The sequence below is a fragment of the Triticum urartu genome, chromosome 7 (genome assembly GCF_003073215.2).
Source record: "Triticum urartu cultivar G1812 chromosome 7, Tu2.1, whole genome shotgun sequence".
Lineage (NCBI taxonomy): Eukaryota > Viridiplantae > Streptophyta > Magnoliopsida > Poales > Poaceae > Triticum > Triticum urartu.
In genome coordinates this window covers 12,966,843-12,985,080 of record NC_053028.1, presented here as the reverse complement: position 1 = coordinate 12,985,080, position 18,238 = coordinate 12,966,843, and the positions used below count along the sequence as shown (strand labels likewise).

Below are 18,238 nucleotides of genomic sequence, written 5' to 3'. Positions count from 1 at the left end.
GGAAGCACGGTAACATAAATCCCTCTTTGTTTGCAATTTCACATACGTACCCAGTTGATCATATTATTTTCTATACACACAAACAAGAATGACTTCGTTGCAACAAATGGATATCGGTCAATCTCGTAAAGATTTATGTAAATCAGATGCTTGACTACTATCATCGACCACTGGTAAACTAGTTAGATGATGCTATGACAGACACATGCAAGAAGCAATTATTCCCAATCAATGAGATGCAAGGCCAAATCAACGAGAGGCATGCCCAGATAAAAAAACTAAGAAGCTTCACCTTGCACTCCTAGCTGTTGTTATGATTTGGTTCATACTCCATGTATCAGGAACATGTTCTTCTTGTGGGATCCATTGCAGGGATGATGTTCTTAGTTTACGCAAATAGCTAGAAGAACAATCAGAAGTGATGGTTTAGCCTTACACTATATGTAATTTGTAATACGTGGCTTGATTAGTAACAACAATTCTTATTGTGCAACATTTAATTTGATATGTATCCTGGATCAAGTTTTGAATTAATGTTTTGAAAATATATGTTCAAAAGAAGTTCGTATGGAAACATTTCAAAAATAAAGAGCAAAAGAAAGAAAAGATTGGGGGTGGGGGGGGGGGGGGGGGGGTTAAATTTTTTAGGATGGGCTAGATGGAAAAAAGTTTAATATCCCAAGCATGGGGAATTGAATGATCGGGAATAGGATGGGGATGTGCTGGAGATGATCTTACCCATGCAAATTTAGGCTTAGTTCTGAGTTGTTGAAGATGTGTTGTGACATGCCTATTTTATAATCATAAATTAGCATAAAAGAAGGCAAAGACAGGTCGAACAAGAACTAAAATAGGAACAAACATATTATCCAAGTTATCACAAAATTCCCACATTAAAATAGGCTTGGAATATCTTGGCCAATGCTCTTTTCTTCGACGTTGCGTGCCAAATGGCAAAATCAGCCATTATTCTTTCATATTAAAAATATACATCCATGTATGCAATTGGCCTCCCACTTTCTTATAGCCAAATCAATTATATGTAGAAATTGAGTTTTATAATAAAAACATGGATCAACAACCTCCGAGCTAATTGTAACTGAAAAGCCGTTCTTCTATTTAAATTTGTTGGCCTTGTGGACAGAAATGTGACCGCTCACTAGAATGTCCACCCAATCAACACAACCTCACCCCATGCAAAGCTAAACTAATGAAGAGATCACCAAATCCATTTCCCATCAACCAACCATGCACACACACATGTACATACTACCAGTATGTTCTCCTAATTGATTAGTTAGTCCCAGGAAACTACTTAATTAGCTGCTCGCGCATCACCTGCTGGCAGGCAAGGCAACCTGGGCCATTGACAGTCAGACATTATCCATCCATCCATCCATCCAGCTGGAAGACTGGAAGGTTGGCCCCACAGCCCGTAGAGGTACCTAAAAGGTGGTCCCCACTAGGCAGCCCTGATAGGCCTATGATGAGGCGGCCGGTGAGGTGCTCCAAATTCAAATTGATTCATGTGACACGAGGGGAATTCAAGGAAGGCAGAGGCAAGGCAGGTAGTTCCTTCTAGGTTGCTCCCTGTTGGGAGGCCAAAGTCCACACGTGTCAGGTTACGTAGATCAAACTCCCCTCTGCCTCCTGCAAACGTGCACCTCATACACACGGCCATGGCTCTTTTTGACCGTGAATCTGTCGTTTCAAATATTTTTCCTGATTATAGGTGTTGACTATGCTGCACTGTGCATCTGCGATGATCGCCATCTATCGTTTCATATCGATTTCGTACGTGCAAAAACCGAGATGTTTTGCTTTCCCCTTGAAAGAATTAACATGCAATGTGTACGTACATTTCCACTGTGTTGGAGATCGTCCTAGTTTCCTTTTAGCTGAACTGATTAATGATGTAACTATCATTTGGTTTTAATAAAGTGTGCCACAACTAAAAAACAACATGCAATGTATTAGCTTAGAAACAATTTGGATTGAATTTGTTAGTTTGCTAAATTACACTAGAGTGAAGGAACTGATCAAATACACACGAACAACAAAGATCTCTGACCAGAAAAGATGGTTACACCAAAGCACACACGCCTGCTTTAGGTGTGGGGTGTATAGATAGGTGATGCTGCTATATCGCGCTGGTTAGTTGCACTATTGGCCTTGTGAATAAAAAGGTAATGAGATTCTTTCTAAAGAAACGACATATTGCGGCAAAAAATAAAAGGTAATGAGATTGTAGAAATCCTTGCCTTGGCATGCGAGGATTCTTTCTACACATTTCAAAAGGCGGGTTTCATAGTCATACCTTATTTTGATTATTGGCATATCGTGAGGCTCCAAGTTGCCTAAGAGCTCTCTATGCAACCATTCATTTCCATAAAAAAATGAAATTCAAAACTTCTTCGCGAACCTTCCCGTCATCCTCGGGATCAGGATATTTTTTTGAGAATTTCTGACAAGGCTACGATGTTCTGAAGGAACTGCCTAAAATTGTCATCAAAACGTTGGCAAATACCACGCCTTCCAACGAACGTTCGCCAGATAAGAGGGTTTATAAAAAACTAAACAATCGTACGTGCTTAAGCAAACTGCTGATTCGGTCCATAGCCAAAAAAGTCAGAGAGGGACAGACAGGGTGAGAGATTTTGAGAGAGAAACAGAGGTCGCTAGAGAGAGAAACAGACAGTGAGAAACAGAGAGGTCGCTAGAGAGAGAGGAGGCTGCGTCTCCCGCACACAAAGACTTCCTTAGCGTTCGATGCGGCCATGCACGCATCATCGTCCACCTCCCCCTCCTTCCCTCTAAACTCTATAAAAAACCCTCCTATCCACCCCAACGAAACCTGAAAACCCGAACTCATACGTTCCGGCAGTGCTAGCTACACCTCTCTCCAGCAAGCTAAGCTTCGTAGAAGGAGTAGCAACTAGATCGTTAGTGGAGCGATGGGGCGGTCGCCGAGCTGCGACGGGGAGACCGGCGTGAAGAAGGGGCCGTGGACGATCGAGGAGGACAAGCTGCTGGTCGAGTACATCAAAGAGAAAGGCCACGGCAGCTGGCGCCGCCTACCCAAGCTCGCTGGCCTCAATCGCTGCGGCAAGAGTTGCCGCCTCCGCTGGACCAACTACCTCCGCCCCGACATAAAGCGCGGCCGCTTCACCGACGACGAGGAGAAGCTCATCATCCACCTCCACTCCCTCCTCGGCAACAAGTAAGTAACCGTCCATGCATGCTTTCTGGCTACATATCTTCTTCTCAGGCGCCGGTGGCTGATGAGTTGGTTAACCAGGTGGTCGTCGATCGCTACGAAGTTGCCGGGGAGGACGGACAACGAGATCAAGAACTACTGGAACACGCACCTGCACAAGAAGCTGCTCGGCATGGGCATCGACCCCGTCACGCACCGCCCGCGCACCGACCTCAGCCTGCTCGCCGGGCTCCCGGGCCTCCTCGCGGTAGCCGGTAACTTCGTCGACTCCGGCGCGGCCACAGCCGCCTGGAACATGAACGCGCTGAAGCTCCAGGTCGACGCTGCCAAGTTCCAGCTGCTGCAGGGCCTCGTGCGCGCGCTCACCACCGCGGCGGCTCCCGCGCCTGCGCCCGGCATGGACAACCTCAGGGCGCTCCTCGCCGTCAGCACCGGCGGAATCGACCAGAACATGCTGCTCCAGCAGTGCCAGTGGAACGACATGAACAACCTGCCGGCGCTGACAAGCTCTGCGCCGACGAGCGGCATGCACAACATCAGCGGCATGTTCGACGGCTTCAGCGCCAGCGACGGGCTGAGCTCAACGGAGCTTGGGTGCCACGGCGGGGTGAGCGGGAGAAACGGAACCGTCGACCCAATGGTGGCCGACGACCAGGAGTGCAAGAACAATGGCGGCGGCGGCGTGTCGTGCGAGGAGACGCCGGCGTCGAGCCCTTTCGACGGGCTACAGAGCCTGAACCTGATAGATGACCTCAACACGGACGGTGGTTGGAAGGATTTGCTAGAGTGAGTACCTGCTCCCATTCCATGAACTTTCTATCAAAGAGAAAAGAAAAAATAAACACACATGCATGCCTCCATGTCTCATTTCCATCCACCAAAAAAATTTGCTCGTATATTCTTACTTAATCTCTATGGTTTTTCCTTAAACCTGATTTATATTTCTACTACCTAGGTCATTTTTATCTGGAAATTAGTTCACACAATGCTTAGCTGAAATGATTAATTCTCTTATTTATTTTTATGCAGGCAAATGTCATGGCTGAACTCAAGTGAGCTGTGATGGGTAGATAGAAGAGATAAAGAACAAGAATGCTAAAAATAATCTGGAAAGATGGAGACTACTAATTTTTGAATTGGATGCACATTTGGGTCGATCGATGCCAAAGATGGGGGGGGGGGGGGGGGGGGACATGCAGGGAAAAAAGAACAGAAGAACATTTATGTATGTACATATTCATAGCAATTAATGTTCATTTTTGTTTAATTAGTTTCTTTGTTGTTTCCCTGTTTATGGGGAATATATGTAATAGGTTGAATTCCAGACAGCAAAAGTATGTGTGTGAAAGTGTGAGTGTGACTATATACTCATCGTCTTTATTTCTTTAGTCTTGCATAATGACACAAGGTTTAGTTAATTTGTTGAACTTTCTCTTGCGTGAAGAAGATAAACTCAGGTCGTCATTTGATTGGATTGTGATTATATTTTAATCCCACAATGTTGGTCTTGTGAGTCCGCATTACTCTTCAATGTGATATTACTTTGCGACAATAATAGTATGGCTATATACATATGCATGGTCGGTAGTCTAATTATTGCATCATATAGACTATTATTGTGTTTTAGTGATCTAACTAGAGAAGGTAAAGTCTACACTGTCAGTCTTCCATTTCACATTAGGGTGTGTATATAATGGGAAATTTATATTTTTGCTTTATCTAAGAGAATGTTTCCTGCGATTTTTACGTTCGTACATATACAAAAGCTAATTAATATAGCTTCAAATTATTTGACATTGTTTGCTTGAATAATAGATATAGCTAGCTTTGATAATTCTTGCGTGTGGGGGGTCTTCTCAGTAAGAACGAGGTTACTTGTTGGAGGAGAATTGACTAGCAGACACACATCACTTGTACTAATTAACTAGCAGGGGGGCATGCATGCTACTATATACACTATATCCAGCATGCAAAACGGCATGTTAGTATAAAATGAGTTAGTTGGAGTTGGACAAGGACGGGTAGCGCTCAAGCTTTAGCTTGTCAACGTGGAGAAAGTTACATTTATTAATCTTCTAGAACTCCTCCACTATCACTGAGAGCAAGTCCAATAGAATGACGAAGAATTTAAATAATATATTTTTAATGAGTTGGAAGAGAGAAGAAAACCGGGCTACTAATTAACAGCCGGGTGTATCACAACCTAGTTTAATTAGCACATATGCCCCTTTTGATTAGCAGCTAAGCTCACTTTATCCACGAAAAGCTCGCGTCGCGGGATTTTCCGATTTGACACAATGTTTAGAGTACTTAAACCTGTCTTCTGGAAATGTCCTTCCTTTTCTCGTGAATAGTTTGAACAGTTTCCTTCTCTCTTTCAAGCTAAACAACAGGTTAGGCCTGTCGATAAAGGATAAAATGTTTTCGTTAAGATGATAATACGTTACCATGAAAAAATATAATAATGTAGATAGAGATTTGGGCCATCAGTGCCAGTTAATTTCCATGTGTAGTTATCTGCGCATGCATACGTGTACGCAGGACCTGGATCTCGCTTTCTTGTCAGGTGAGATTTTGATATGACCATGCATGCATTCACGGCAGATGACAAATGTGTTGGATTATGAATGGACTTAGGTCCATATAAGACAAAAATTCCTGGTTAATCTAAGGCCCATGTATGTGTATGGCAAGTGATGAAAAGTGTGAGAATTTTAGTACCATACTGCTATAGTAAGAAGAGTAAGACCTTTTTATAAGGGCTGCTCCATCACTTGCTATTGAGAGCTTGAGAATAGGAGCTGTATATGCGCGCTCCTCCTCCTCCTCCGCCTCGCCTTGTCACGACGCACGTGCGCGCCGCGGTTTGCAGGAACGAGCCGAAGCTTACTTTTGCCGGTTAGGAATAGTTAATTAATCTCGGATTAATTAACAAGTCGCTTACGGAAGCGCCACTATTCGGGCTGTTCCCGGACTCGGTCGTGGGCCTGAGCAAGGAATGGTTAATTAATCTCGGATTAATTAATGAGTCACTTACGAAAGTGCCACTGTCCGGACTGTTCGCGGACTCGGTCATGAGCCTGCATCTACCCGAGGGCCTATATAAGAAGGTGCTAGCCAGTGCAGTGAAACCTAACTCAGTTCACTCACTCCCTCTCGCACAACCCCAGCCGTCATCTACTGTTCCTCTCACTATGCTGCTTCCGGTGATCCCATCCCGACGACAGCGTGCATGGTTGGTCGAGAGAGCATGTGCCTCCGGAACCTTGTCGTTCGAGATCCTGCCCGGGAGAATGGCAATAAGGTTTTTGGAGAGCGTTTCGATACAACTGCTCCAGATCCGTCCTCGTCTCCGTCCACCTCTGCTTCCACTACTTCCCCTGCATCGACCCCATGGCTGACGACAGCGCCGCAAAGAAGAAGGCCTCGGTCGATGCCGAGGCTGCCGCTGCCGCCGCCGCGTTGGCCTGGCCAACTGGAGGGTATGACTCGTTCATCCCCTATTTGCTCGTTCATGTCCTAGCCGTATATATGTTGTTCATAGATGTTTTGGTTCTATGTATTATGCTTGCGCATATGCTTAGGTATCGGTATGAGATGCATACCGTATTTGCCATGCTTACTGTTTACTCATGGATTAAATTAGTCAAAAAGTGCTAATATTTTCAACAATCCAAAAACCTTATTTTAGGCACTTTTAGACTCATGGCTTCGCCCCTACTCTGAAACCGGAAAAGTTTACTGGAACGCATTTTAAGCGTTGGCAGACGAGGACCACCTTGTGGCTCACAACAATGAACGTCTTCTGGGTTCGATAACAATTGCTCCTGAACATGAGAATGTGTTTAGGAAGGCAACCACCATCTTTGTGGGAGCCGTTCTTACTGTGATCGGAGACAAGCTTGTGCACACATATCTCCATATGCGTGTTGCCAAGAATTTGTGGGATGCGTTTGAAGCTAAGTTCGGCGCAACCGATGTTGGAGGCGAGTTGTATGCTATGAAGCAGTTCCATGATTACAAAATGATTCATAACCGTTTTGTATTGGACCAGACCCATGAGATACAATGCATTGCTAAGGAGCTAGAACTCCTGAAGTGTGAGTTACCGGACAATTTTGTTGCGGCTTGCATTATTGCGAAACTCCCTCCTGGATGAAGTAACTTTGCTACTTCTCTCAAGCACTTGAGACGTGAATTCTCTATTGAGGATGTCATTGGTCATCTAAGTGTTGAGCAGAACTCGAGAACAAAGGACTCACACGTGAAAGGGGCAGAGGGTTCTTCTAGCGCCAATGTGGTGCAGAAGAATTTTCCCAAGTTCAAGGGAAAGAAAGCTGTCCAGCAAAATACTACATTTAAGAAGAAGGGTAAGAAGAAAGACAAAAAGAGAGATGTCTGGTTGATACGTCTCTGTCGTATCTACTTTTCCAAACACTTTTGCCCTTGTTTTGGACTCTAACTTGCATGATTTGAATGGAACTAACCCGGACTGACGCTGTTTTCAGCAGAATTGCCATGGTGTTATTTTTGTGCACAAATAAAAGTTCTCGGAATGACCTGAAAATCAACGGAGATTATTTTTGGAATATATAAAAAATACTGGTGAAAGAATCCATGTCAGGGGGCCCACACCCTGTCCACGAGGGTGGGGGTGCGCCTACCCCCCTGGGCACGCCCCTGCCTCGTGGGCCCCCTGATGCTCCACCGACGTCCATCTTGACTCCATATATTCACTTTCGGGAAGAAAAAACCAGAGGGAAGGATTCATCGCGTTTTACGATACGGAGCCGCCGCCAAGCCCTAAACTCTCTCGGGAGGGCTGATCTGAAGTCCATTCGGGGCTCTGGAGAGGGGAATCAGTCGCCATCGTCATCATCAACCTTCCTCCATCACCAATTTCATGATGCTCAGCGCCGTGCGTGAGTAATTCCATCGTAGGCTTGCTGGACGGTGATGGGTTGGATGAGATTTATCATGTAATCAAGTTAGTTTTGTTATGGTTTGATCCCTAGTATCCACTATGTTCTGAGATTGATGTTGCTATGACTTTGCTATTCTTAATGCTTATCACTAGGGCCCGAGTGCCATGATTTCAGATCTGAACCTATTATGTTTTCATGAATATATGTGAGTTCTTGATCCTATCTCGCAAGTCTATAGTCACCTATTATGTGTTGATCTCTTAACCCCGAAGTGACAATAATCGGGATACTTATCAGTGATGGCCGTAGTTTGAGGAGTTCATGGATTCACTATGTGTTAATGCTTTGGTTCGGTACTCTATTAAAAGGAGGCTTTAATATCCCTTAGTTTCCAATAGCAGCCCGCTGCCACAGGAGGGTAGGACAAAAGATGTCATGCAAGTTCTTTTCCATAAGCACGTATGACTGTACTCGGAATACATGCCTACATTACATTGATGAACTAGAGCTAGTTCTGTATCACCCTATGTTATAACTGTAGCATGATTGATCGCATCCGACATAATTATCCATCACTGATCCATTGCTGCTACGTCTTGAGCTTGCGTTGGTTTTCCCCGAAGAGGAAGGGATGATGCAGCAGAGTAGCGTAAGTATTTCCCTCAGTTTTTGAGAACCAAGGTATCAATCCAGTAGGAGCCCACGCTCAAGTCCCTCGTACCTGCACAAAGCGATAGCTACTCGCAACCAACGCGATTAGGGGTTGTCAAGCCCTTCACGGTCACTTACGAGAGTGAGATCTGATAGATAGAATATTTTCGGTATTTTTGATATAAAGATACAAAGTAAAAAGTAAAGGCAAAGTAAATAGCAAAACAATATAAAAGTAATGGAGATTGATATGATGAGAATAGACCCGGGGGCCATAGGTTTCACTAGTGGATTCTCTCAAGAGCATAAGTATTCTACGATGGGTGAACAAATTAATATTGAGCAATTGATAGAATTGAGCATAATTATGAGAATATCTAGGCATGATCATGTATATAGGCAACACGTCCGTGAAAAGTAGAACGGAACGATTCTGCATCTACTACTATTACTCCACTCATCGACCGCTATCTAGCATGCATCTAGAGTATTAAGTTAAAAACAGAGTAATGCCTTAAGCAAGATGACATGATGTAGAGAGATAAATTCATGCAATATGAAATAAACCCCATCTGGTTATCGTCGATGGCAACGATACAATACGTGCCTTGCTGCCCCTCCTGTCACTGGCTAAGGACACCGCAAGATCGAACCCAAAGCTAAGCACTTCTCCCATGGCAAGAACTACCAAGCTAGTTGGCCAAACCAAACGGATAATTCGAAGAGACTTGCAAAGATAACCAATCATGCATAAAAGAATTCAGAGAAGATTCAAATATTATTCATAGATAGACTTGATCATAAACCCACAATTCATCGGTCTCAACAAACGCACCGCAAAAAGAAGATTACATCGAATAGATCTCCACAAGAGAGGGGGAGAACTTTGTATTGAGATTCAAAGAGAGAGAAGAAGCCATCTAGCTACTAACTATGGACCCGAAGGTCTGAGGTAAACTACTCACACTTCATCGGAGGGGCTAGGATGATGTAGAAGCCCTCCGTGATGACGGCCCTCTTCCGCGGAGCTCCGGAACAGGCCCCAAGATGGGATCTCATGGATACAGAATGTTGCGACAGTGGAATTAGGTTTCTGGCTCCTGTTCTGATAGTTTGGGGGTACCTGTGTATATATAGGAGGAAGGAGTACGTCGGTGGAGCACCGAGGGGCCCACGAGGCAGAGGGGCGCGCCCTAGGGGGGGGGCGCCCCCCACCCTCGTGACCACCTCTTTGATCTCTTGCAGTAGGGTCCAAGTCTCCTGGATCACGTTCGGTGAGAAAATCACGTTTCCGAAGATTTTATTACGTTTGGACTCCGTTTGATATTCTATTTATCCGAAACACTGAAATAGGCAAAAAACAACAATTCTGGGCTGGGCCTCCGGTTAATAGGTTAGTCCAAAAAATAATATAAAAGTGGAAAATAAAGCCCAATATAGTCCAAGACATTAGATAATATAGCATGGAGCAATCAAAAATTATAGATACGTTGGAGACGTATCAGGCATCCCCAAGCTTAATTCCTGCTCGTCCTCGAGTAGGTAAATGATAAAAAGAGAATTTTTGATGCGGAGTGCTACTTGGCATAATTTCAATGCAAATCTTCTTAATTGTGGTATGAATATTCAGATTAGAAAGATTCAAGACAAAAGTTTATATTGACATAGAAAATAATAATACTTCAAGCATACTAACAAAGAAATAATGTCTTCTCAAAATAACATGGCCAAAGAAAGTTATCCCTACAAAATCATATAGTCAGGCTATGCTCCATCTTCCCCACACAAAGTATTTAAATCATGCACAACCCCGATGACAAGCCAAGAAATTGTTTCATACTCTAACTTTTTCAAAACTTTTTCAATCTTCAGGCAATACATGAGCGTGAGCCATGGATATAGCACTATAGGTGGAATAGAATGGTGGTTGTGGAGAAGACAAAAAGGAGAAGATAGTCTCACATCGACTAGGCGTATCAACGGGCTATGGGCATGCCCATCAATAGATATCAATGTGAGTGAGTAGGGATTTCCATGCAACGGATGCACTAGAGCTATAAATGTATGAAAGCTCAACAAAAGAAACTAGTGGGTGTGCATCCAACTTGCTTGCTCACGAAGACCTAGGGTAATTTGAGGAAGCCCATCATTGGAATATACAAGCTAAGTTCTATAACATAAAATTCCCACTAGTATATGAAAGTGACAACATATGAGATTCTCTATATGAAGAACATGGTGCTACTTTGAAGCACAATATATGAGACTTGCTATATCATGGTGCTACTTTGAAGCACAAGTGTGGAAAAGGATAGTAGCATTGCCCCTTTTTTTGGGCCTTCTTTTTTTTCTTTGGTCTTTCTCTTTTTTTGGGACAATGCTCTATTGAATGATGATCATCACACTTCTATTTATTTACAACTCAATGATTACAACTCGATACTAAAACAAAGTATGACTCTATATGAATGCCTCCGGCGGTGTACCGGGATATGCAATGAATCACGAGTGACAAGTATGAAAGAATTATGAACGGTGGCTTTGCCACAAATACTATGTCAACTACATGATCATGCTAAGCAATATGACAATGATGGATGTGTCATGATGAACTAGATGGTGGAAAGTTGCATGGCAATATATCTCGGAATGGCTATGGAAATGCCATAATAGGTTGGTATGGTGGCTTTTTTGAGGAAGGTATATGGTAGGTGTATGATACCGGCGAAAGTTGCACGGTATGAGAGAGGCTAGCAAAGGTGGAAGGGTGAGAGTGCGTATAATCCATGGACTCAACATTAGTCATAAAGAACTCATATACTTATTGCAAAAATTTAGAAGTTATCAAAGCAAAGTATTACGCGCATGCTCCTAGGGGGATAGATTGGTAGGAAAAGACCATCGCTCGTCCCCGACCGCCACTCATAAGGAAGACAATCAATAAATAAATCATGCTCTGACTTCATCACATAACGGTTCACCATACGTGCATGCTACGGGAATCACAAACTTCAACACAAGTATTCTTTAAATTCACAACTACTCAACTAGCATGACTTTAATATTATCACCTCCATATCTCAAAACAATTATCATGTTTCAATCTTTTCTTAGTATTCAACACACTCAAAAGAAAGTTTCACAAATCTTGAATACCAAGCATATTACTATTAGGCAAATTACCATGCTATTAAGAGACTCTCAAAATAATTTAAGTGAAGCATGAGAGATCAATAGTTTCTTTAAAACGAATCCACCACCGTGCTCTAAAAGATCTAAGTGAAGCACATAGAGCAAAATTATCTAGCTCAAAAGATATAAGTGAAGCACATAGAGAAAAATTATCTAGCTCAAAAGATATAAGTGAAGCACATAGAGTAAAATTATCTAGCTCAAAAGATGTAAGTGAAGCACATAGAGCAAAATTATCTAGCTCAAAAGATATAAGTGAAGCACATAGAGTATTCTATCAAATTTTAATTCATGTATGGCTCTCTCAAAAGGCGTGTACAGCAAGTATGATTGTGGCATACTAACAAACAAAGACACAAATAATACAAGACGCTCCAAGCAAAACACATATCATGTTGGTGAACAAAAATATAGCTCCAAGTAAATTACCGATGGAAGTGGACGAAAGAGGGGATGCCTTCCGGGGCATCCCCAAGCTTTGACTTTTGGGTGTCCTTAGATTATCTTGGGGGTGCCATGGGCATCCCCAAGCTTAGGCTCTTGCCACTCCTTGTTCCATGATCCATCAAAAGAATTCACCCAAAACATGAAAACTTCACAACACAAAACTCAAAATAGAAAAATCGTGAGCTTTGTTAGCGAAAGAAAACAAAAGACCACTTCAAGGTACTGTAATGAACTCATTCTTTATTTATATTGGTGTTAAACCTACTGTGTTCCAACTTCTCTATGGATTATAAACTATTTTACTAGCCATAGATTCATCAAAATAAGCAAACAACACACGAAAAACAGAATCTGTCAAAAACAGAATAGTCTGTAGTAATCTGTAGCTAGCGCAAGATCTGGAACCCCAAAAATTATAAAATAAATTTCTGGACGTGAGGAATTTATCTATTAATCATATGCAAAAATAATTAACTAAATAGCACTCATCAAATAAAAATGACAGCAGTTCTCGTGAGTGCTAAAGTTTCTGTTTTTTTACAGCAAGTTCAACAAGACTTTCCCCAAGTCTTCCCAACGGTTCTACTTGGCACAAACACTAATTAAACACAAAAGAACACAACCATAACGGAGGCTAAATAATTTATTTATTACTAAACAGGAGCAAAAAGCAAGGAATAAAAATAAAATTGGGTTGCCTCCCAACAAGCGCTATCGTTTAACGCCCCTAGCTAGGCATAACGAGCAAGAATAGACCTAGGTATTGCCATCTTTGGTAGGCAATTCTTCAGTTAGGCATATACCATCTTTAGGAATTTCTTTATTTTTATTAATTATCAAACTTTTAGGAACAAGATTGAAAAATTCATTTGTAATAAATGGTTCTTTAATGATAGCAAAAAGATTGGGATGAATACTTATAGATTTAAGATCAGCAGTTTCCTTACTAGATGATTCATCCTTATTTTTGGGAACATACATGAGCTTGGCAATTTTAGTAGGAGGACTAGGAGTATTCTTTACGGAAGAAAAAGCGGTTCCCAAATTTGTAATGATACCCTCAAGTTTATCAATTATAGTAGAATCTAAGTTCATCTTCTCATTAACTATGGGTTCCTTTTCCTTAATATTTTTCAAAGTCATTCCTACCTTAGATCCATATTGCGTGATTTGATTGTGGATCTTTTTATCTAGATTTTCAATTGATTCAATAGTAGCAACTTTATTTTCAATAATTTCAAGTCTTTGCATAACATGCTCCAAAGTTAACATGGTTCCATTAACCAAAAGAGGTGGTGAGCCAAATAAATCTAACATAGCATTATAAGAATCAAAAGTATGGCTACCCAAGAAGTTCCCTCCGGTAATGGTATCGAGGATATATCTATTCCAAGGATTAATACCTACATAAAAATTGCGGAGAAGAACTAAGGTAGATTGTTTCCTGGTAGATCTATTTTGAGCATTGCAAATCCTATACCAAGCATCTTTTAGATTTTCTCCCTCCCTTTGTTTAAAATTTAGAACTTCACTCTCGGGAGACAATGGAGAAGATATGAGACTAGCCATGACGACAAGCAATCAAACTAGCACACGGGCAAACAAAAAGGCAAATAGAAAGGGAGGATAGAGAGAGAGAGAGGGCGAATAAAACGGCAAGGGTGAATTGTGGGGAGAGGAAAACGAGAGACAAATGGCAAATAATGTAATGCGAGAGATAGGGATTGTGATGGGTACTTGGTATATTGACTTTTTGCGTAGACACCCCGGCAACGGCGCCCGAAATCCTTCTTGCTACGTCTTGAGCTTGCGTTGGTTTTCCCCAAAGAGGAAGGGGTGATGCAACAGAGTAGCGTAAGTATTTCCCTCAGTTTTTGAGAACCAAGGTATCAATCCAGTAGGAGCCCACGCTCAAGTCCCTCGTACCTGTACAAAGCGATAGCTACTCACAACCAACACGATTAGGGGTTGTCAAGCCCTTTACGGTCACTTATGAGAGTGAGATCTGATAGATAGAATATTTTTGGTATTTTTGATATAAAGATACAAAGTAAAAAGTAAAGGCAAAGTAAATAGCAAAACAATATAAAAGTAATGGAGATTGATATGATGAGACTAGACCCGGGGGCCATAGGTTTCACTAGTGGCTTCTCTCAAGAGCATAAGTATTCTACGGTGGGTGAACAAATTACTGTTGAGCAATTGATAGAATTGAGCATAATTATGAGAATATCCAGGCATGATCATGTATATAGGCATCATGTCCGTGACAAGTAGATCGAAACGATTCTGCATCTACTACTATTACTCCACTCGTCGACCGCTATCCAGCATGCATCTAGAATATTAAGTTAAAAACAGAGTAACGCCTTAAGCAAGATGACATGATGTAGAGAGATAAATTCATGCAATATGAAATAAACCCCATCTTGTTATCCTCGATGGCAACGATACAATACGTGCCTTGCTGCCCCTTCTGTCACTGGGTAAGGACACCGCAAGATTGAACCCAAAGCTAAGCACTTCTCCCATGGCAAGAACTAGCAATATAGTTGGCCAAACCAAACGGATAATTCGAAGAGACTTGCAAAGATAACCAATCATGCATAAAAGAATTCAGAGAAGATTCAAATATTATTCATAGATAGACTTGATCATAAACCCACAATTCATCGATCTCAACAAACACACCGCAAAAAGAAGATTACATCGAATAGATCTCCACAAGAGAGGGGGAGAACTTTGTATTGAGATTCAAAGAGAGAGAAGAAGCCATCTAGCTACTAACTATGGACCCGAAGGTCTGAGGTAAACTACTCACACTTCATCGGAGGGGCTAGGATGATGTAGAAGCCCTCCGTGATGACCGCCCTCTTCCGGCGGAGCTCCGGAACAGGCCCCAAGATGGGATCTCGTGGATACAGAAAGTTGCGGCGGTGGAATTAGGTTTCTGGCTCCTGTTCTGATCGTTTGGGGGTACGTGTGTATATATAGGAGGAAGGAGTACGTCGGTGGAGCACCGAGGGGCCCATGAGGCAGGGGGCGCGCCCTAGGGGGGTGGGGGCGCCCCCCACCCTCGTGACCACCTCTTTGATCCCTTGCAGTAGGGTCCAAGTCTCCTGGATCACGTTCGGTGAGAAAATCACGTTTCCGAAGATTTTATTCCTTTTGGACTACGTTTGATATTCTATTTATGCGAAACACTGAAATATGCAAAAACAGCAATTCTGGGCTAGGCCTCCGGTTAATAGGTTAGTCCCAAAAATAATATAAAAGTGGAAAATGAAGCCCAATATAGTCCAAAACATTAGATAATATAGCATGGAGCAATCAAAAATTATAGATACATTGGAGACGTATCAATTGCCTACGAGCTTTTCATATATTGTTCTTCGCTTATTTACTTTTCCGTTGCTACTGTTACAATCACTACAAAACCCAAAAATATTACTTTTTCCACCGTTACCATACTATCATATTACTTTGCTACTAAATACCTTACTGCAGATATTAAGTTATCCAGGTCTGATTGAATTGACAACTTAGTTGCTAATACTTGAGAATATTCTTTGGCTCCCCTTGTGTCAAATCAATAAAATTGGGTTGAATACTCTACCCTCGAAAACTGTTGCGATCCCCTATACTTGTGGATTATCAAGACTATTTTCTGGCGCCGTTGCCGGGGAGCATAGCTCTATTCTCTGAGTCACCTGGGATTTATATCTACTTATCATTATGAAGAACTTGAAAGATCAAAGAACCAAGATTTTTCCTTCAACTACGAGGGGAGGTAAGGAACTTCCATATAGCTTTGCACTTGATACACCTTCTGTTTTGAGTAAACTTGCGACACCTGCACATGCTATTCATTCTGATATGTCGCACATTATTGATGATGCCACTTCTACTTTGCATGATACTTATGATGAAACTACTTCTATGCTTGATACTACTGTGCCACTAGGTGAATTTCTTGATGAACAACTTGCTAGGGTTAGAGAGAATGAAATTGTTGAAACTGATAATATTGATGAAAGTGATGATGAAGATTCTCCCCCTATATATGAATTGCCTGTTGTGCCTAAGGGTTATGTTATGGATGAAGAAACTGCTAGAGACTTCTTAGCTTGCAATGATAGATATGATCTTAAGAAATTATTAGCTAAGCTTAAAGAAAAGTCTTTGAATGCTAGAATGAAATATGACCCTGCTTTTGCTACCTCACCTATCTTTATTACTGATAAGGATTATGATTTCTGTGTCGATCCTGAGTTAATTACTATGGTTGAATCTGACCCTTTCTATGGCTATGAATCTGAAACTGTTGTGGCACATCTTACTAAATTAAATGATATAGCCACCCTGTTTACTCATGATGAGAAAACTCGCTATTACTTTATCCTTAAGTTATTTCCATTCTCATTAAAGGGTGATGCTAAAACATGGTTTAATTCTCTTGATCCTGGTTGTGTGCGTAGTCCCCAGGATATGATTTATTACTTCTCTGCTAAATATTTCCCCGCTCATAAGAAACAAGCTGCTTTAAGGGAAATATATATTTTTGTGCAAATTGAAGAAGAGAGTCCCCCACAAGCTTGGGGGAGGCTTCTCCAATTGCTTAATGCTTTGCCTGATCATCCTCTCAAGAAAAATGAAATACTTGATATCTTTTATAATGGACTAACCGATGCTTCCAGAGACTACCTGGATAGTTGTGCTGGTTGTGTTTTCAGGGAAAGAACTGTTGATCAAGCTGAATTGCTATTGAATAATATGTTGACTAATGAAAATAATTGGACACTTCCTGAACCAACTCCTAAGTCAACTCCGAAGAAAAGGGGTATTCTATTTCTCAGTCTTGAAATATGCAAGAGGCAAAGAAATCTATGAAAGAAAAAGGTATTAAAGCTGAAGATGTTAAGAATTTACCACCTATTGAAGAAATACATGGTCTTGATAACCCGACACAGGTAGTAAAGGTAAATTCTCTCTATAGATTTTGATAAATGCGAAATCCCATTTACTACGTTCGCTAGCCAATGCTTGGATGAGTTTGATGACTTTATGGTTAAACAAGAAAACTTCAATGCTTATGTTGGTAGACAACTGAAACATAATGTTGATATGCTTGAACACTTGAGTGATTATATGTCTAAAGTTCAAGGTGAACTTAAACTTATTAGTAAACATGCCTCTATGGTTACCACTCAAGTAGAACAAGTGCTTAAAGCTCAAAATGATTTTCTCAATGAATTAAATAATAAGAAGAATGATAATGTTGTTAGAGTTATGACTAGAGGGGGTAAAATGACTCAGGAACCTTTGTATCCCGAGGGCCACCCTAAGAGAATTGAGCGAGATTCTCAGAGAACTAATGTTGACGCACCTAGTTCTTCTAAGAGGAAGAAAAAGAAAAATGATAGGACTTTGCATGCTTCTAGTAAACCTGTTATTGACGCACCTGAGAATCCCAATGATATTTCTAATTCTGACGCTGAAACACAATCTAGTAATGAACATGAACCTATTGATAATGTTAATGATGATGTTCATGTTGATGCTCAACCTAGAAATAATAAGATGTAAAAATTGAACCTTCCGTTGATCTTGATAACTCACAATCAAAGAATCAACCTTATGATAAGAGAGATTTTGTTGCTAGGAAGCACGGTAAAGAAAGAGAACTATGGGTTCAGAAACCCATGTCTTTTCCTCCTAAACCATCCAAGAAAAAGGATGACGAGGATTTTGAGCACTTTTCTGAAATGATTAGACCTATCTTTTTGCGTATGCGTTTGACTGATAT

General features: G+C 41.5%; 1 protein-coding gene across 1 annotated transcript; it reads left to right on the top strand.

Moving 5' to 3' along the window:
- The first annotated feature begins 2,750 nt into the window (after positions 1-2,750).
- On the top strand, positions 2,751-4,406 carry LOC125522190 (transcription factor MYB53-like). Its single transcript, XM_048687277.1, has 3 exons — positions 2,751-3,220; positions 3,299-4,003; positions 4,247-4,406. Exons 1-3 carry the CDS (start codon positions 2,955-2,957, stop codon positions 4,278-4,280), a joined length of 1,005 nt encoding a protein of 334 aa, XP_048543234.1. The 5' UTR covers positions 2,751-2,954; the 3' UTR covers positions 4,281-4,406.
- Positions 4,407-18,238: the final 13,832 nt, after the last annotated feature.

Coding starts and splice junctions, on each gene's coding strand:
- LOC125522190 (XM_048687277.1), top strand. CDS start 2,955: ATGGGGCGGTCGCCGAGCTGCGACGGGGAGACCGGCGTGAAGAAGGGG. Junction 3,221..3,298: donor CACTCCCTCCTCGGCAACAA/GTAAGTAACCGT, acceptor TTGGTTAACCAG/GTGGTCGTCGATCGCTACGA. Junction 4,004..4,246: donor GGTTGGAAGGATTTGCTAGA/GTGAGTACCTGC, acceptor ATTTTTATGCAG/GCAAATGTCATGGCTGAACT.